The sequence below is a fragment of the Canis lupus genome, chromosome 12, assembly GCF_048164855.1.
Source record: "Canis lupus baileyi chromosome 12, mCanLup2.hap1, whole genome shotgun sequence".
Lineage (NCBI taxonomy): Eukaryota > Metazoa > Chordata > Mammalia > Carnivora > Canidae > Canis > Canis lupus.
The window spans coordinates 58,239,574-58,261,154 of NC_132849.1; the positions used below are offsets into that span (position 1 = coordinate 58,239,574).

General features: G+C 39.8%; 1 protein-coding gene across 4 annotated transcripts in view; it reads right to left on the bottom strand.

Annotated features, from left to right (window-relative positions):
* GRHL1 (grainyhead like transcription factor 1) overlaps positions 1-21,581 on the bottom strand; it is a 52,916-nt gene that overhangs the window by 12,517 nt on the left and 18,818 nt on the right. For all 4 annotated transcript variants that reach the window (XM_072771120.1, XM_072771119.1, XM_072771122.1 and 1 more), the window contains exon 9: positions 6,733-6,891. In XM_072771120.1, coding sequence (XP_072627221.1) covers positions 6,733-6,891 — 159 coding nt within the window. The remainder of the gene's footprint in view (positions 1-6,732; positions 6,892-21,581) is intronic.

Consider the following 21,581-nt stretch of genomic DNA (forward strand, 5'->3'; position numbering starts at 1 on the left):
TTCTTCACAAAGTTACCCAGTTAAGTATGAACAAGTAACTTGTTTTTCTGCAAATAAACTCCCTGATATCAAAGTGAAGCAATAAAAATCATCCCACATATCTTGGCACTATTATATAATAAATATAATAAAACCACATTTTGAAAAACAGAATACAAACCACCTTCTGCCTCTTATAGAAGGTGTAAATATACTAACATATTGGTAAACATACAACCTGCTTTTTTTTTTTTTTTAAAGATGTTTTAATTTTATTTTATTCATGATAGAGAGAGAGAGAGGCAGAGACACAGGCAGAGGGAGACGCAGGCTCCATGCTGGGAACCCGATGCGGGACTTGATCCTGGGACTCTAGGATCATGCCCTGGGTCAAAGGCAGGCACCAAACCGCTGAGCCACCCAGGGATCCCCTACAACCTGCTTTTATACAGATTGCTCTGTTATGCTGATGCAAACACCATATTCTTGACACAGAAAAACAGGTTGATATCCCCAATCTCCCACCCATTACCATATAGTTGGTCTGTATCTCTCTCAATTCTTTCCAACAGTCTAACAATTACTTCATTTGGAAGGTAGTTTTAAAAACTAAGACATTAGAAAAAAAATGAAAAAAAAAAAAAACTAAGACATTCCCCTCCATATTTATCAGCTACATCCATAAAGAATAAAGAACTTGTGCTTCTGTAAAGATGGGACTGGACTATCAAGGACCAGACTCAGCCTCTACCCTGAAACAACTTCAATATAAAACAGACAGATGCATGAGGATTTTTAAGGTTAAGGCCACCAGGCAACAAAGAACAGGGATCCATGAGAGAGAGGAAAAAAGCAAGATGTGAGCTCTTCAGGGGCTGACTGCCTTCACAATTCCCAGGCTGTAGCACAGGGAGGGATGTCCAGAGATCTGCTCCATCCAGGTTCCCTGGATAGAGAAATGAGTTGAAAATCCAGACAGGGATCCCTGGGTGGCGCAGCGGTTTGGCGCCTGCCTTTGGCCCAGGGCGCGATCCTAGAGACCCGGGATCGAATCCCACATCGGGCTCCCAGTGCATGGAGCCTGCTTCTCCCTCTGCCTATGTCTCTGCCTCTCTCTCTCTCTCTCTCTCTGTGTGACTATCATAAATAAATAAAGAAAAAAATATTTAAAAAAAAATTAAAGAAATTAATCTATATTGAAATAATATAATTTAAAAAAAAAAAAAAAGAAAATCCAGACAGATCATGGAAGCAGGACGAAGTAGCAATGCAGAAAGAGTTACATGAGAAACAACCCCAGAGATCTTTGGATGGTCCCCCTGAGTAGTCAGTATAGTACTGAGAAAGAAACAGGTATAAGGTTGGTCCCCCTAAGGTTGAGGGAAAGCCCTCAGAAAAGACTAGAGGACAGTGACTGAAACTCACACAGGGAAAATAGTGCCTCTTCCACTGGAAAAACTTCAAATCCCCAGGGTAATTGGTAGAACAGTCAGGAAAACCTCAACTCAGTAGTGGAGAATAATGAGTTGATACTGAGCACTATACCAGACTCACCTATCAGACTGTAGAAGTAAGACTTGAAAGGATCAAAATGTTTCCAAGTAACCTCACAACTTCACTAGCTCTCTCAGGACAAAGCTCAAGAAGATTCATAAGATTATAAAACCACCTAGAACTAGACAACATAAAACTCACAATGTCTATCTCATTAGGTTACTGGGCAAGTAAAGAAAGAAGCAGGAAAACATGAATGTATGAGGATACCAAACCACTGAAACCAACCCAGAAATGACACAGAATTCAGGCAAAGACATTAACATGGTTATTATAACTGTATTCCATATGTTCAAAAAGTTAGTGGAAAAAAACACATATTAAGACACAAAAGATGTAAAACAGACCCAAATTGATCTTCCAGAGACAAAAATTACAATGTCTGAGATGAAAAATACTCTGGATGGGATTAACAGCAGTTTAAACAGGGTGAACAGAAACACTGATGAACTTTAGGACATTACAACAGGAACTATCCAAAATGAAACACACAGAGAAAAAGTAATCCTAGAAAGTGAAGAGCAGAAAAAAAAAGAAAAGAAAAAGAAAAGAAAAAAGAAAAAAGAAAAGAAAGAAAGTAAAGAGCATCAGTGAGCTTGTGGGGACTTTAAGCAGCCATACAAGTACATGTATAACTAGCATTCCCAAAAGAGAATGAAAGAACAGCCATGTTTCAGGAAACAATGCCTGAAAAATGTTCAAATAGGTTGAATACTAAACTCAGAACATGCAGCTCAATAAACTCTAAGTACAAGACACTTAAAGAGACACATCAAATTGTTGAAAACCAGCAAAAAGAGAAAATCTAAAAAGAGTCATAGAAAAATAGACACATGAGATACAGAAGAACAAAGATGATGATGGCAGATATATCACTAGAAATGGAAGCTTGGGGCGCCTGCATGGCTCCATCAGTTAAGCATCTGACTCTCAATTTTGGCTCAGGTCATGGTCTCAGGGTCGTGAGATCGAGCCCCACATCAGGCTTTGCACTCAGTGGGGAGTCTGCCTGAGATTCTCTCTCCTGCTGTCTCTGCTCCTCCCCTAGTCATGCTCTTTTTCAATAAATTAATACATAAATAAAATCTTACCCTCCCCCCAAAAGTAAGCCTGACAACAGCAGAGTTATGTCTTTCAAACATTGAAGGAAAAAGTAGTCAGCCAGAATTTTATACCCAGCAAAAAGATCTTTCAAAATCAGAGGTGAAATAGTTTTCAGACATAAAAAAGCTAAAAGAATTCATCAGCAGTAGACCCTGCAAGAAATGTGAAAGGACGTCCTGTGAGATTACAGAGAGCCATTTATTCACACTTTTCTGCTCTATCTCTCTCTCTCAACAACTAAAAAAGGCTGATCTTGCTCCATCACCTCACCTTTTTAGGCAGTGACCTAAAAAGTTAATCTATGACATCCGTTCCTGATTATAGCCACAGTGGATATTACTCAGATGGAGAAAGCTATCTGCAGGAAATAAAGGTCAATGACTTTTTTCTGTATAAGAATGAACCCTAAAAAAAAAAAAAAAAAAGAATGAACCCTAGATATACAGATATATATAAGCCCACAGAAAGAAAAGTCACCAAATTTCCATTGGTTAGAGATCCAATTCTTGTTCCCGTTTTCTCTGAAAAAGTGTTAAACTGCTGCTGCTTCTGCATTAAGACAAAGTTCCATTTATTAAACCAGTCGACCGATTCATAATAAAGTACTGGTAAAACCTTCTTCTTAAAAAAAAATAAAAACAAAAAACAAAAAAAACCCTTCTTCTTAGGAGAGAAAAACAACGTAAATACCTCTGAAGGATACCAAAAGATGTCTTATTTCTAGTTTCTTATTGTGGATGTGGACCAGACTCATAAGATATGAGAGTTTTAAGAGCAAACACAGAAAAATGAATTGACGGGCACCAAATAACAGGTAAGTCAAATCTCAGAAAGGAGAGCATCAAGGAGGCAGGTGGGATATTCCACAGAGAAGAGGTAGCACCAGACAACCCAGAACACCAAAAGCAATCACAGTCATAAGGGACGACAGAAGTTAAAACAAGATGTACGAGGGCAGCCCGGGTGGCTCAGTGGTTTAGCGCTCCCTTCAGCCCAGGGTGTGATCCTGGAAACCCAGGATCAAGTCCCACATCAGGCTCCCTGCATGGAGCCTGCTTCTCCCTCTGCCTGTGTCTCTGCCTGCCTCTGTCTCTCATGAAGAAATAAAATCTTAAAAACAAAAACAAGATATACAAGAATCAAGAGTGGGTGTGAGGTCACAGAGGAGTTTCATGTGGTTCAAAGAGTCAAGGACTTTGAAAATTAATTATACGCAGCAATATATAATATTTTCCTCCCATGCAGAGTTTTATATCAACCCATAACAGCTCTGAGATTAAAACCCAAGGATGAAAACAGGATGTAAGTTTACCTCCCATGTCCCCTAACCCCCTGTGATTATATGACACACCACTGCTGTGTGCCATAAGGGCTGCAAAAGGGGAAAAGAGACCAACAATTGTCATCCCTGAGATGATCTCTGCTCCAGCAAAAAAGGAATAAAAAATGGGTCAGCAATATTTTTAGGGGCCTTAAAAAGAAAGCCATGCCTTTGGAGGCTGAGGGTATGTGGGCATCTAGATAGGCCACACAAAGCACTCTTAGGTGAAGATGCCTGGTTTCTACCAGGTTTCTACAATACCACGGTGTTGTATGATTTCCTTTTTACAACAGTCCAGAGCTTACACACATTATGAGAAAATAGTGACTGGCCTGCACAGTGGACATCATATGTGCGACCTTGGATAACACGCTCCTACGACATGGGATCTAAATGAACAGGTGAGGAGGCAAGCAGCAACTCCAGAAGATGAAGTCAGGTGTCACCCCAAACCACACTCAGTTTTGCAACTCTGAAGAAAAGGCTTTCTGCTTCACCAGTATACATTAGCACACATTCACAAAACAAAAAACTGGTTTGTAAATTTTGTACAACCACTGATTAATAACTTTGTAAAATTCATGAAACTTTCCCTCTGCTTCATTTTCTAAATCAGCTACCAATACAGGAGCTTCCCTCAAAAAGTCTCTCATTAAAACCAAATTTTATTTAAGATCATGTATTGATACTGTTCCTGCTCTGCAAAACTGCTTATACAGCTTTTGCCATCAGATATAGAAAACTCCAGTTCGTGCTGATTCATGCTGACATCATTTAATACAGCCAATATTCTAAGTGTTTGATCCATGGACCGGAATCAGTCCACAAACTGTTACAGTCCGGAAAGATATATTATAAAGAGAGTAGGCACTTGGGAATTAAATAGAATAACTTTATGCCTGTTGAATCAAAAAATTAAAAATTGGGGGTTACAGTTTGTATCTCTTCTTCTGGCTCAAAAAAGGAATGTGGTGTGAAGGAAAGAAATCTGAGAGTGAGGAATCCCTGCTCCCCATTTGATGTGACTCGTCATTTGTCAAATGCAATGTATGTGGAGAGTGCTGTGCTGGGTAGACGAACAGTCCCTGAAGCTATCCACACCCAAATCCTCAAAACCTGTGAATATGTGAGCTCACACAGCAAAGGAGACATAAGGGGGCTAATCAGCTGGCATTCCAAGAGGGCAAGTGTCCGAGATCATCTGTGTCAGCCAAGGATAATGGCAGGGGTCCTTAAAAGCAAAAGAGCCAGATGAGGAGATGTGGCAATGGGAGCAGTGCCAGAGGGATGTAATGTAAGGCTCCTGGCTCTGAAGGTGGAAGGGGCCACAAGCCAAGGAATGTGAGTGCCTCTAGAAAGTACAAAAGCAGAGAAACTGATTCTCCTCCAGAGACTCCAAAATGAGATGTGGCCCTCTAACAGCTTGATTTTAGTCCAGCAAGATCTCAGACTTCTGACCTCTAGAACCATTCAATAATAAAAGTGTGTTGTTTGAGCCACTAAGTTTGTGGTATTCTGAAAACTGCAACAACAGAAAATGAATACAGCCTAGCACATTACCAGGCACACGGTACTCAATAAATGTTACTGAATCTGGGTGTATCAGAAGGCTTTCTGGGGATCCCTGGGTGGCGCAGCGGTTTGGCGCCTGCCTTTGGCCCAGGGCGCGATCCTGGAGACCCGGGATCGAATCCCACATCGGGCTCCCAGTGCATGGAGCCTGCTTCTCCCTCTGCCTGTGTCTCTGCCTCTCTCTCTCTCTCTCTGTGACTATCATAAATTAAAAAAAAAAAAAAAAAAAAAAAAAAAAAGAAGGCTTTCTGAACTCAGAAGGTCTCAGGCTGCTCCACTGAGGCCACATACTATGTTCTGGTCCCCAGTGTGAAAATCAGGACAGCAGACCTCTGATAGCACGTACACTTCCAGTTTTCTAGTACCTTCTAGAAATCTTAATAACAGAGAGGGCTGTTTTTTAAACAGGATAAAAAGAAGGGACTGGCCAAAAATATGGTCCAGTATTTCCTAAGTAAGAAAAGTTAAAGTCGCCTCAGTCTTATTTCATTGGAGCACTTGTTTCTCTGGGGCTGCTGCTGAGTTCTTGAGGAGAATACAGTCTCCAATCTTCGAGACACAGTGGGCCTACTAGCTGCTGTCTGCAGTTCATTCCAGCTGGGCCCCTGGCTCTGCACCTGGCAAAGTAACCAATTCTTCTCCAGATAAAAGAGATGACATTGAATTCGTTTAGGCTTATACTTTCTCTTCTTGCCTACCTGCTACTCTAGAGACGAATCTGAATCTCATCTGATTCAGTGAGCTGGCTGACAATTTACCAAAAGCCCAGAGGGAGGTAAGCTAGTTAAAGGACAGCCCTTTACAGTCATCATTCACATGGAGCCCTCAGACACAAAGCTCCAGAGCTACTGCAGCCCCTGCCTACAAGTCTCAGTAAGCAGAGGGGCCACCCAGGACTGAGCATAGCCCCACACGTATTCCATGTGCGCCACCCGGATTCTATCAGACATGCCCAACAGAATGGATTCATTGGCCCTTCAAATTTTTCAGTTAAAACAAGATTTTTTTTCCCTCCCCTGTATAACGTGTCTATGCATGGCTAAAACAATAATTTCTAACTTTAAATAAGCTATTTCATATTTTATCAGCAATACATTTATATCAAACTTAAATATGAAAAAGACTCTTGGTCATTCTCCATGAGGAAGAGTATATCTCACATGCTTTATTCTTACTGTCCCTACCCAATCTGACAAGCTTACCTTATCACAGAAGACTTTTATCTGGCAGTATGCCCGATGCACAGGCTTATTGCTACGGTTGTTATAACTATAGGTGTCAATTTGAATATTAAGAGGCAACCCCTTCACGCCTTTCTGAGAAGAGAAATCTGTGCTTAAGCAGTTCACAGAGATGAAAACCTGAAAAGGAAAAAAAAGGTATTATAAACAATAGGCAGCAACAGTCAACCTTAGCACAGCTTGTAAAAATACCAACATCCCCAAAATTACTCAAATATGTTCTAAATAAGAGGTCAGCTGCTCACTCAAAAAAAAAAAAAAAAAAAAAAAAAAAAAAAACTACAACAACAACAACTTTTTTTTTTTTTAAATGAAGGGCTTATTTTAAAACTACTTCTGGTCATAGGAATGGCAGACTTTATTTAAAGGTAAAAAAATAGCAGCTTTGAACCTGTTGATTTTCCCTTCTAGAATATTTACTTAGCATCAGACTATGGAAGAGTCCAGTTGTCTTTCTTGATGTCATTTTTACCAATGTTACCAATAGCACAGAGATACAGAGATGTTTTATAGCTTAGTACAAACTCTGGGAACCTGCCTCCATTTATGTCTACACTATCTCTAAGGATAACTGTAGCAACCAAAGCATGCCCCAGTATTCTGGAATTTATGAACTCAGTGAGTCACATTATTAAAAGTGGCATGTTATTAAAGAGGCATTACTTACATTATTAAAGTAAGTTGTTAGGAGAAACCCAAGTGAATCTTTGTACAGCAAAAAAAAAACAAAAACAAAAAACAAAAAAAAACATGCTCCATTTCCCTCTTTCTTTTTAATTGAATTTCGATTTGCCAACATGTAACACCCAGTGCTCATCCCATCAAGTGCTCCCCTCAGTGCCTGTCACCCAGTTACCCCATCCTCCCGCCAGCCTCCCCTTCCACAACCCTTTGTTCGTTTCCCAGAGTTAGAGGAGTCTCTCATGTTTTGTCACCCCATTTCCCTCTTTTTTTGTGATTATGGATTTTAACCTCGCCACACAAGGTCACAATCAATGTACAAGAGCTCCCTTTCAACCATTGAGCTTTGTAATTTATTTCTGATGCGTGAGCACCACACAGTGGGGACTATTGGAATTACAGTTGTAAAAATCAGTGCCTTTCATAGACCAGCCAAGACCCTCCCGCTGGATTCCTTCTGGTCCAATGGCCAACAACCCCTAAGCCCCAACAACCGAGAACAGATCTACCACAAGTAGTGTGGGGTGCCACTGGCTGAACCAAGACCCAGACACAGGGAGAAGTTTAAGCCAGAAAAGCTGGGGTAGGGGAGCTTCTAAGAATGTAGGTAAAGAGAAGGGGGTGGACAGGTAAGAAAACTGTAACCATAACGACAAAAAACGCTCTCTAGAAGGTTTGCAAATACTGAAACACAGGGGTTTTATTCTTGATCTAGTCTATATGCTATTTCCAAGAAGGAAAAGACCCAAACACCCTACAATGACTGAGAACTCGTCCACATGAACAGACTGAAAAGTCATCCCTTACCCTGTCCCTGCATTAGCTCTCCACTCAGGCCAGTCTACTCATGGCCCCTAAGAACACATTTTACTGCTCACTCCTGCCTCTCGTCTTTATCCTTGTCCTTCTCCCTCCTACTGTGTCCGTCCTGTCCCAGTCCAAGTCACCCCGCATGTCCTCTCTGCGTCCCCACATCTGCAGAGGTCCAGCTCTGGAGCCATCTCCACAGAGAGTTTCCATTCACCCCAACCTGTGTTGTAGATGCCACAGCAGTGCATACTTAGGGTTCCATACCGGCACTGGGCACCTGCTTTATACACATGATCTCATTTCACAACCTTGAGAGACAGTGTTAATCCTTTTATGGGTGAAGCCCAGAGAGATTTAAAAAAAAAAAAAACTGTGCCAAGGTAGAAGGCGAAGGGCTGGAATTCATATCCACAACTTCCCCCCCTTTATGCCCTGCAATCTGTCTTTCCCAAATCAATTTTTTACCCTAATCACTTTTTTTCACTACGGGGAATGGTTTGCCATTTTTACATGTTTTATGTTTTATTTACCTGACTAGACTGCAAATATTGTAAGGCTAGGTCCATATTCGTCACGTGGAAGCTATCTCAACACTTTTAGCACAGTGCTGGGTCTAGGGCTACCTTTTCTAGCCCACTATGATTTTTCTTTCCAGTTAACCCATTTTCAGGAAATAAACAAAATGCTTTCATTTTTAAAAATACCGAAACCTAATATACAGGCAAAAAGTGGCACGTATACATTTCAAATCCATTACAGAAACTTTGTGCTTTGACTTTAAATCTTTTCCTATACTGTTGACCCTAGAACAATGCAAGGGTTAGGAGTACCAACTGCTTGCCCCCCACCAAGAGCCAAAAATCCACATATAACTTTTGACTCCTCTGAAACTTAACTAGTGGCCTGTTGACCAGAAGCCTTCCCAATAACATTGCCAATTAACACATGTTCTGTAAGTTATACATATTCTAAACTCTATTTTTACAATACCTTTTTCTTAACTTTCTCAGTTATCTCTAGGCTACGCAGTTCATCTACAACTTTTTTCAAAGTGTTACAAATCTCAAAAAAATTTTCCATTTATTGGAAAAGACCAACATATAAGTGGGCCTCTGCAGTACTGTCCAATGGTCAACAGTATGCTGTTAAGAAACACTTCATATACAACTTACAAATCTGGGTTAAGGAGGTAGGTTATGAAACAGACAAAAGATAAACAGGCACAAGACAAAAAGAAAGGCCAACACACAGTAGTCCATGCAAACTAAGCATATCAAGTAACCAAATCATCATATTTTTCATTTTACAACCAAATGAGAAAGCTAAATTTTTCTCTATCATTCAAGGCCACATGGCTCAATTTATGACTCAAAAACAGCAGCCTGGGAAAGTTACACTTAACCCTCAACAATTCCAGGAAGTCTCTGACCCAAAGTGATATTCCATTTACAAGAGGATTTCATGGTAATCCAACCTAAAACCTAACCTCCCCTTGCTTCCCAGTGTCGAGTTTCTATTCAAAGCAAAAATAAGCAGGAACCAAATCCTAGGATCAGTATAAACATGGAGTCTTCGGAGAGATGTTACCCTATTACCCAGGATTATTTACAATCGGTTTCTTAAACATGTTCTTCTCCTATTTTTAAAATCAATTCTTTCCAAACTTGGCACTGTTTCTAAATGCAACAAAGAAAGTTTACAGCATTTCTAACTCAACATTAAAAAACACCACCTTGTCTAGATAAATACATAAACACACCAATAAAGTGAACAAGATGTGCGATATAAACATGCCAGCCAGGGACATGAAGTACACAGAGGACAGTGGCCAAAGACCTGCAGGAGAGAAATGAAGGCAGTGCTCATGAAGCCTCTTGTAGCAGGCTCCACAGCAAGAACAAACAGGACAGTCATGGGTACGTGCTGCTACCAGTGAAGGGGACATATTTGCTAGTTTAAGCTTCAACCAAAAACTAGCAAGGGTCCAAGATGCCTTATGTATCATGCATCAGTGGTCAACAGGAAAGGCTTTGGTCTGAAAATGGAAGCATCAGAGTTTTAGTTCCATCACTAATGAGCTGTGACCATGGAAAAGGTCCTTACCTGTTAAATGCAGGTTGAATTAGATGGGGTCTAGATCACTTCTAACTCTTGAGTCCTATTATTACATTTATATTAAAAGATTATGAATCCTTTATCCCTAACTCTGTATTTATTAGTGACAATAATTTTGTATAATACATTTATCAATTTTTTTTTACAAATCATATTATTTTAAAAGAACCATGTAAAGTTTCCATTTCCAGTAACAACACGAACTACTCACATAGAATTAAGAATCTTATAAAGCAGAGATTCATAAAGCATGGCGCCAGGAGCATCAGCACTGCCTGGGAAGCTGGTTGCTTCATACCCCTGACTCAATGAGAATTACCCAAAGAACATCAGCCCTTACTAGAGACAGTAAAGCCACATCTAGAGGTTCTGCTCTCATTGGCCTGGGTGGGTTCCAGACACAAGGCCTTCTTGGGTGCTCCCTAGGCAATTCCAGTGACCAGTCAGGATAAAAGCCACTGCTGTCAGGTGATTAATCTTATTAATCTTCTATATACTTGTACTTTGATCCACCAAACATCTCCTTTAGCTCCCAAACTTTGAAGTGATTAAAATGAGCTCTCTCAGTTTCCTTTCTTTAAAGAATTCAGATATTCTTACATGTATTTATAGGTATCCTATCAAGTTTTTTCATTTAAAGAATGTTAAGAGGTACAGCCCTATCAAATAATAATATTCATTTAACCAAAGGAAAGATAAAGATTAAAGGGTCTGCTCAACCTTACTATTCAGTAACACGATGCAAATTTTCCTCAAGAATTCATACTTCATAAGATAGTGACCAGAAAATAAAAAAAACACCTAATAAAAATCTACCAATCTATGCTTCTGTTTATTCCTCACAGGACATTTAATTTTCGCAGGGGGTGAACCGTGTGTTTGGGTGACCTACGGTGTCATCCCACCAAGCTGCAAAACCCTGGAGACAGAATGTTCCTTCAATCCTGTTTGTTCTGGTGCCTGGCGCACAGCACATGCTTAACATGTATGTTTTTGACCAAAGATGGAAAATGCAGAGAGAGTAGTGAATAAATATGGCTGAGAGGAAGTATAATGCAAACATATATACGATGCAGCTGTCATTTATTTACCTAAACCAGGAGACGGCTGACTTTTTCTATAAAAGGACCCAATGGCGTTTCAGCCTTCATGGATGATGATGTGCAACACAATAAACCCCACAGTAACAGTGCAAAAGTAGCCACAGACAATAAGTAGACAAGTGATGCGGTGGTATTTCAATAAAACCTGACTTACATAAACAGCAGCTGGCTGGCCAAGAGTTTGCAGAGAGCTGCAGTTTGCTGAGCCCTGATCTAAACAAACCCTTCCCTAAGGTGCTCAAACAATAATTTACCCTTACATCATCGCACTGTAAGTTAACAGCAAGGAAGTATCATTTCCCTTTCTGTCATTCAATATTTCCACTTAGCACACAAGTGACTTCCTAAGAAGGACCTCTCGCTGTCACTCACACATGGAGCCATATTCTTTATCCATACCCACACTCACAGAGGGGACTGGGGTAGTTTTAAGGGAGAAGCTGTTTCCGGGAATCTTATTGAGGAAGGTGACAGATCTTTCATCCGTAGCACCCAAATGCGTGAGAGGACAAGTGTAGAAACATGAGGCAGAGCTCCCCTCTAGGTCCCGGCGCAGCCACAAGACAGGCAAGGTCTGTTCCTCACAGTGTGAACACTTGGGGTCGGTTCTACCCAATGGGCAGCCCCCCAAAAAAGCAGAACAGGCTGAGTCACCCAAATCTGGATAAAACAAAAGTTCAGGTCACAGTCACTCTGCAGAGAAAAATACTTTCTGTGACACAGTTACAGAAAAACTGCATCTCTCCTCTGAGGGTAGGAAAGAGGTAAAAACTAAGATAATTATTACAGACCTTCAACTCCTCTATAAAAACACATGCAGTGATGACCCTTTCTCTGCTTTCATGCTTCCTTGCCACTGATTTTGAGGAAACATTTGCTTTTATTCAAACAAATGAAACATAAATCTTACAAGATGAGCATCTAATGTTCCAACCAAAATTATTAGAAGAGAAAAAAACTAACCACAAAAGAAAAAAAACTGCTCAACAGGTCAAAGATGCTCTGCAAGATTCCTTTTCAAATGTCCGGCCCAGTTTTCTAACGTAGTTCCTCATTCTTGGCTGAGAATTCACACACTTAAAACTTTTCAAAAGATTTAATTTTGTTTTCAAACCTCAGTTTAAAAAGTGAGGAAAACAACAAAAATAAAGATTTATATTATCAAAGGATTAACTTGTATAGCTTTTTTTTAAATTCCAAATGCTTACAAGCGCAGAACAAGAAATTGGATCTTGAACTAATTTATGATGATTCTTCCAGGAAGCATACGGCAGCCGTGCACTATTGTTCAAACAGCTAGCTGGTCTCTCTACTGCTACTCCTCAAAAGGGAAAAAGGGAGTGGGCAAAAGACACCAGGAAACAGTAAACTCAAAACACAGGCTGCCACCAGAAGTTCATTTTCCCAGCCAGTGAAGGGAATGCAACTGAGGACACATTTTACAGACCCAACTCACTCTTTTTGGGCAAACCAAGGCACAATTCTGGTAAAATATGGTAAAATATGCTAAAATATGAAAGAGAGTAGTCAGATATATGAGCTTTAACAGGTGAATTTCATTTGTGGGGAGAAATTATAAAAATATTTTTCACCCACCTAATTCACAGAAGGTGTTAACAAAGCATTTAAAATTTATCAGTCAAAAGTCACAAAAATTTTAAGTAGTTGAGTCAGAAGCTAAAGAGTGAAATTGGCTGACTTAAGTACGCTAATTAGGATATTTTTCATCAACAAAAAGGCTGTTCCTTTAAAAAAAATCTACTATAACCATAATACTCGTTCTATATTATCATTCACATATAAGAATCTGACATCCAAATAATATAGTCTTAAATTTTTTCCCCACTGAGAGATTTGAGTAGAATTTTGCATGTTTTTATAACACTGCTGCTATAATGGTGAAGATAATTTTCTTTTACTTTCATAATTTGGTTTATTCAGTGAGTGGAATAAAAAATTTCAAAATGTGAATCTTCAGATTTGCTAAGAATATGAGCCACCCTCATAACAGCTTGGACAAAGTTTTCTTCTTAAGAGATCTGATTTTTAAACTAAAACAGTAACAAAGTGTGAGGCTCATCAGAGTATGTGAGAGGTCACAAGAACTCATCTGTGTAACATCACCCTGACAGCCAGGAAAATGAAAGAGGCCAGAAAAATCATGAACACTTTCGGTGGTCCTCCTCCCTCTGAAGGAATTCAAATTATCCAGAATCTAGCTCCAAACTCCCATTCCAGTTTCACCCATCATTGACAGGAATTTCTACACTTTGGAGATCTGGATTTTCTCTATCCCTCAACTTTAAAATAACTTTTATTCCATTCTCTACTGATGTGGCTCATTGAAAAAGACCCAGCATCAGTTGATAGAACTGCTCTGAGAAGCATCCCCTAATGACCCAAATAGAGTTATAGCCTCATTTTACTACTACTTAGCAAGTAGTAAGTAGCCCCCACTCCTCCCCTGCACCCAAGACTCTGCACTTCAATTAGAGTAAAGAGCCCATCTCTCTATACCCCCATCAATCACCTAGGTCAGGAAAAGGAATCAACAAGTGCCTTGAACATGCCACCTCTACTCTTCTGTCACTCTGTACACTCTAAGTGCTCTATGTCCTTCCATGGCAGAGACTGTTACCTACCCATTTTTAAAGTGCTTTCCAGTGTTTAGTAAGTACATTTTTTTTGTATTTTTCCCAATGTCTATTACAAAATGGTCCTGAATTAACTGTCAGTAATGAGAGAAAAATCATGGGAATGCAAAAAGTCACATATTACCTCCAAATCCTAACCTTCAAATCCTCACAAAATTTTAAATATACACAATAGTGCCCCCTACAAAACAAACAAAAACACTTAACAAAAAAAGAGCTAATATCAATTTGCACAAATTAACCCTTCTTTCTCCCAACCTCTAGTAAAGAGCCCTCTGAACAATAAAATGGCTACAAATCAGATAATGAAATGAAAAGAGACTGCTTCGACATTAGGCAATTGTCAACTATAGTATCACTGTGAATCTTTCATTCATACTAAAACACTTCCTATAGCTCACCACTGTCTACATAATAGGGACTAAATTCCTCAGCATTCAAGATGCCATATATGTGACACCAATCTACCTTTCTAGCCATGTTTCCTACTACCCTACTACACTACTTCTCAAATGTGAACATATATATTATTTATTTAAAGATTTTATTTATTTGAGAGAGAGAGAGAGAGAGAGAGTGTGTGTGTGTGTGTGTGTGCAAGAGATTACACGAGAAGGGGGAGGAGTAGAGGGAGAGGGAGAAGCAGGGTCCTCCCGAGCAGGGAGCCAGACACACAAGGCTTAATCCCAGGACAACGGGATTCTTTTTTTTTTTTTGACAACGGGATTCTGACCTGAGCCAAAGGCAGATGCTTAACAGACGGAACTACCCAGGTGCCCCTATGTATCCTTTTTAAAAGAGAAAAAATGGGGGCGCCTGGGTGGCTCAGTCAGTTAACATCCAACTCCTGATTTCTGCCTCTGTACTCAGCATTGAGTCTGCTTGAGACTCTCCCTCTCCCCCTGCCCCTCATCCATACTCTCTCTAAAGAAAGAAAGAGATAACACCCCACCACCCTCTCACCACTGCTCACCTCTGACCTCAGTCAAGGTCCAGCAGTCTCAGTTCTGCACACCTACCTGGCAAGACTACTGGCCCATTCTGGGCTCTGAACGCTTGGCTATCTTTTTATCAACAGTGTCATCTCACTTCTCTGATCCTTTTTTAAAAAAAAATGTTTTACTTTCTCTCTATTGAGACAGAGCACAAGCACAGGGGAGGGACAGAGAGAGAAGCAGACACCCTACTGAAGTTCTATTCCTATATGTTTCCTTCTATCAATATACTTACTATGGTGGCAATCTCTTCCACTAAATTCTGAGTTTTCTGAGACCTGGGCCATGTCTTCCTTATCTTTACATTCCCAAAGCACCCTGGCAGTGCCTGGTCAATATGAACCACGTGTTCACTAAATGAATGACCCCAAATTCCTAAACTGTAGTCAAATAAAACAATACACTGCCATGATATTTGAGCTATATTTACTGCATTCTTACAGTGCACCTGACTCTGGCCCTCAAAACAACCTATAAAATCAGTACTATTGTGACCTCATTTCACAGATGAGGAAACTGAGGCATAGCGCTTACATAACTTATTGCCCAAGTTCACAGATTTTTTTATGTTCACAACTTTCCTCCAAGTGGACCTCAACACCTACATCATCTTGGTAGAGAGCAGAATGTCAAGCAACTTTTTACACATACTAGACATAAAATAAATTATCTGTTGAATGGATAATTAAATAAACATTTCAAGGCTCACTGACCATATACATATCTATAGATAAATAGAGAAAGAGAGAAGGTAAAAGATAAAGCCACATCATAAGCTATGAGGTGATTTCCCATTGCATTTATCCACTTTTACACTTGAAAATGTTATCTACAGTGACCATATATTACGGAAATTGCAGGTAGCTGACAATTTTGCATTTGATAAATAAATATGTTATCCCTCACTTGCAGCTTCATGCCATACTAATGGACGTGGTACTTTCTACAACTTTCTTAGATTCGAGTGTTGTAGAAGACCAGTCCCAGCTCTTGTTTTTACTCGACACAATGTCTAGGCCTCTATATGTCAAAGCACCTCTGTAGACTAAGCTATTCCAGTTGCCTCCTTTCCACTTAAATTCACAACAGGTAATCTGTGAGGAGGGGGAAATAAGGAAAAAAGGAAAAAAAGATCCAATCAAATGGACTTTGCAAAAATATTCAGGTCCAATCTTTCAAAAAATCACATCAAGAGCATTCTCTGCCATAAGCCTTCTCTGATTCCTTCAGTTGAAAGTACTTTTTTTCCTTAGACATCGTCAACATTTTTTTTTTAACCTCACTTATGACCTGTATCATTACAGAGACAGTATGATCTCTTCTGAGGACAGGCTTTATGCTTGAATCATTTATTTATGCCCTCACAGTTCTTGCACAGAGAAGTACAATAAATGCTGAATGAAAGAATGAATGAATGTATAGTTAATAAAGTACAACCCTTTACTTGACTTCTTAAGCTAGTTCTTCTACATAGTAGCAACAGATTAATTACTTTGTTAGAATTTCCTGGAAGGATGTTAGAAATAAATTGGTCAATAATGATTGAAATAAAACAATCCTTCAAGAAAGAATGGTGTTTTGCTCCTGCCAACCAGATTATACTCAGTAGACTTTTGGAAAAGCATAAGCATATGGAGCTGAGAGCATGCCTAATTACCTACGTCAATGTTATATACTGCCATTTGTGTATTACCATGCACAGATAGTTCAAATGAGTTTCAACTGTCTGGTAAACATAAGCAAGAAAAGATCTGTTAGAAGGAAGAAAAGAAACAAGAAAAGTGGGTTCATTTATCTATGGAAGATGCTTCAAAAAACTGGTAACTGAAAAATATTTTATATTCCAAAAATGTACTTCTTTATTTGTTGTATACCCTAAAAACATTTACCTTTAGCATGAGCACCATATGGTTCAGACTCTGGCTACTCCACACCTTCTAACTCAACAGAGATAATGTTCAGTTGTCGCGCTCTGAAGATACAGTGAAAGATATACGGGAAATAGAAGGCAAAGACAAAGCCAGGACCCATGTCTCCTACTCCAAACTCAGGGCTCTTGAAACCACACTGCCACCATAAAGCACAGAGAGCTGAAGAAGCACCTCATGGAAAAATTATGCAGGGAAGCAGAAAAGCAGGGAAAAAGTGACCCCCAAATGGCTATGAGCAGAGGTTGTTTTTTGATCATAAGGTATGAAATTAAAGGTCCCTTTCCTTCAAATCAAAGGGCATTCTACGCCCAATTCCGATTTGGCTTCATATAAGTCAGAAGGTTTAGCTGATGACGTGGGTCCTCAGAGAAAGCTGCAGCCACCTTGGATATAGTCCCAGTTGCCTCTGGGAATCTTTATTATTTTAATCCAATCTGGTATTAAAATTCAGCTTAGTCAAATACAGATATAAAGTTTATAATTCTATTCCTAGGATGTAACTGATCTACTAAATTGTACGTAGACATCCTGGAACAGATTTTAATTTAACTGCTTCCCAGATCAGTCAGAAGATCACTCCAAAACATATCTAAAAGAGCTCTTCTTAGTTAGAAAACTCCTGACATATGAAATTACAATGTGAGGTCAAAAACAAAGTTTATTTGCACCTTAAAATCCAATAGCTCTAAAAAAAAAAATCCAATAGCACTAATTATTGAGAATAAATCACTATTTTTCCACTATGTTGATATGAAGTTATAAATGTCGACTGAAGCCAATGATAGCAGGAACCATTGTAAGCCAAAGAATCAAGATCCAATTCTTGGCTAAAGTCTAAGTCGACAGGAACATTTATTGAGCATTATATAGCAGATGCTTAATCCTAAACAACATTCCTCCTATCCAACCAAAACCACACAACTAAACTAAACAAACTCTGTTTATTGTAGTTCTGTAAGATCCCTATAGCTCCTCTACTTATTCTGTATGTGCAGGCCTAATTAAGCAAGCCCAAGAAGGTATCAAAGACTGAGTCATAAACTCAGAAGTAGAATCCAGTTCGGCTACTGATATATTGGATAGTCCTAGGAAAGTCATACTTCCCCACTACTCTGATGATGTGAGGTGATTTAAAAAAAAAAAAAAAACCCTCTTACAGAATGCTCACAGCCTGAACTAGAAGCTTCCAAATGTGACACCAGGATTTGTGTTGTTTCTCAGACTATCAAATGACCATCTAGAGGTAAGAAAAAGAGTTGAAGGACTGAGGATAAGAAGGAGAAGGATCTAGGAAGAGCAAGGCACTAACCTAAACTCTTCTCACCTCTACGTGGGATGTTTCCCTGAAGAAAACACAGGCTCTGGTAGTCCTCACCCTTCCTGTGGCCTCAGTTCTGCCTTCCCACACCGCCCACATGGCAGCTCCAGTTTCTACACAGACTGCAGAGAGCCAGGGGAAAAAAAAATCACAAAGACAAAGAGAAAAGGGGGAGAGAGAGAAACAGAAAAGATGATGGGAAGAGACACACGCAGAGACATTCCAGAGGTTCCCGCATACTAACTTCCCTCTGTCATATCCTTGAAGCAGGACCTGATGAACTTAAGGATACTTGGCAGATACAGTGATTTGGCACCTGTTGTCCCAAATAAGTAGGATGTTTGTTGTGAAATATGCAGAACTGGATGCAGGTGTGACACAAGACAAACACAGATCACATTCCAGCATCTCTAGGTTTAGAACTGACGGGTAAGCATATGGGTCATAAGGGCTGACTTTGGCAGCAGGCAAGCTAACTTCCAATCAAAATTCCTAATTATAAGATATTTTCCATCTTTAAAAAACTAAAGAAAAAAGTCCTGAAATGAGTAATTAGAGAGTTCACTTATATTTATTAAAGGATTTGGAGTCTTGCATGAAGATCATCAACCATCTGAAAGAAACATGAACTCCAAGGCCCCCTACTGCTCAGATAAATGCAGTCACTACTAATAATGTCAGGCCAGAGTCAGAGCTCTCCAATTATCTCACAAGGAGCAAAATTGGTTGAAATGACAGATTTATAAAACCACTTTAGATGGAATTTCTAGGAAAGACCTGGAAAGGAGAGTTGAGGTGACAAGTTGTCAAAGGACAAAGTTCTGTAGAGGAGCTCGGTGTTTCTTGACAGTGGCAGGGTGGTAAAAGGAGCAAAATTTGACAAAAAAGAAAAAAAAGAAAAGAAAGAAGGAAGGAAGGAAGGAAGGAAGGAAGGAAGGAAGGAAGGAAGGAAGGAAGGAAGGAAGGAAAGAAAAGAAAAGAAGAGAAAAGAAAGAAAAGAAAAGAAAAGAAAAGAAAAGAAAAGAAAAGAGAAAAAAAAATATAGGTGACAGCACAAATGGTGGCTAAGCAGACATGATGCCTCAAACCTGTTTCTCAAGATACAGGTTTCACTACCAAACCAAAGCTTTCTTCAGCTGCCAAGTGTCTCCCTTATCCAATCAAAAACATCATGCGCTAGGCTCTTACCCTCAGGCATGTGCTACAATAAATGTGTGCTATTGTTACCTGCGGATTCTGAATTTCCACCAGCATTCAGTGCATTTTATTTTCCATCTAGTTGAACCTCTCGCTTAGATGCTAGAGTATACTAGTGAAATACTTTCAAGCCAGAGTCCAACAAAAAGAAATGTAAGAAGTTTCAAAGAGAAACCTTCCTTACAATCAGACCCAGAACAGTTTCTTCAAAGTAAACTTTCTAATTGCTAAAAATTTACTCCGTACCAGCTAATTAAAGGCATTCTCCACAATTTCCAATTAAAAACTTCTTGCCATTTCCAAAACTGATCAAACTAAAACTCTAAAGACTATTCATTTCCTATAAAGGAATGTGACTATGTTTCTGGCACCAAAAAAGTTTATTTTTTACTTTGATAAATATGTACTTTCAAATTGCATGAACGGAAACCCCTGGAGTCAAAGGTAGGACAATTCAGAAGCCCGCTCAGCTACCACCCTGTATTCCCCCTCCTCACCCTCCCCACCACCTGGGTTCCTTAAGCCAACACAGGGATAATTCCACTCAGTGGAGTCAGCCTTGTATCTGCCTAGACATTACAAGTCCTTTGTTTTAAAAGCAGCAATGCTTCCCGACTTCTATTTAGGCCAGGGAGTATAAGCTTTTGTTTTAAATCACCTGCGTGCATTTAATCGCAATTGCAAGTAAAATACTTGACTCACTTCTCTCCCTCCTCCCTCCCATTCACACTGGAAATTTAAAGTTGTGAAACAAACCGAACCTGTCCCTACTTAATGCAACCAAACATGGCAACACCTTACTTTAATAGAGCACTTAATTGATGCTTCACTAGAATGGAATCCCTATAAATGCATGCAATATGCTCAGTCCAAACAAATTAAAAATTACTCTCACAATGAATTCCAGATATTATGCTTAGACAAAACAACAAACTGTTATTAAACTCATAAACCCGCATCCCACAAGCACCTACAAAAAGTCTTAAGTTCAAGTTACCAGAATGGTTACACCCCTCTGACAGAATGAACTCTGCAAGCCTCAATAATCCCTCAGCAGGAACTCCACCACTTTCTGCTGAGATGAGAAGACAAAAGGAAAAGATACCAATACTGCATCCACACAGGCCCCTCATGGTAAAACTGTTCAGAACCCCAGTCAGGCTGTGCATTCTATTTTAATCCTCTTCCTTTTGTAACATGAGCCTCTCCATGACACATAAAACATTTGGCTCAGAACGCCTCGGCGTTCCTTCTTAAGAGTTGATCGATCTAATCAAAAGTAAAAGCACAAAGTGCTCTCATTGATAGGTCTTTTTCCTCTAGAAAATGGGAATGCTCTGGTTTTATCTTATTTCTGACTGCCCCTACCTTCCCTTCTCACTGACCTACAAAACATGTAGAAATTGGTTCTGTCACCCCCACAGGTTAAGATCAGGCCACCAAGAAAAAGATGTCGTTCTGTCCATCTGCAAAAAATCCAATCACAGACTGAAAAGGAGCGCTGCCTTTGAATGTCTAACGAAGACTCTTTACAGCCCTGCAGGTAAAAGGCCAGGTTGTCTTAAGCCACGGATGCACTAGACAATGAAACGAAACGAAACTCCACATCTAACTTCTTGATGTTGCAGGAGCTTGATGCACATCTGACAGTAATCTCTCTGCTGGGGAGTTTAAAAACCAAACTTGTCAAGGGCAGCTGCACCACAGAACACCTTCTGGTGTAAAAATTGAGAAGTCGGGGATCCCTGGGTGGCGCAGCGGTTTGGCGCCTGCCTTTGGCCCGGGGCACGATCCTGGAGACCCGGGATCGAATCCCACGTCGGGCTCCCGGTGCATGGAGCCTGCTTCTCCCTCTGCCTGTGTCTCTGCCTCTCTCTCTCTCTCTGTGACTATCATAAATAAATTAAAAAAAAAAAAATTATTTAAAAAAAAAAATTGAGAAGTCATTTTGGGAAAAAAATCTGTTAGATATTTTGTATCCCTGGGGTCCATTACATCTTTAAAAG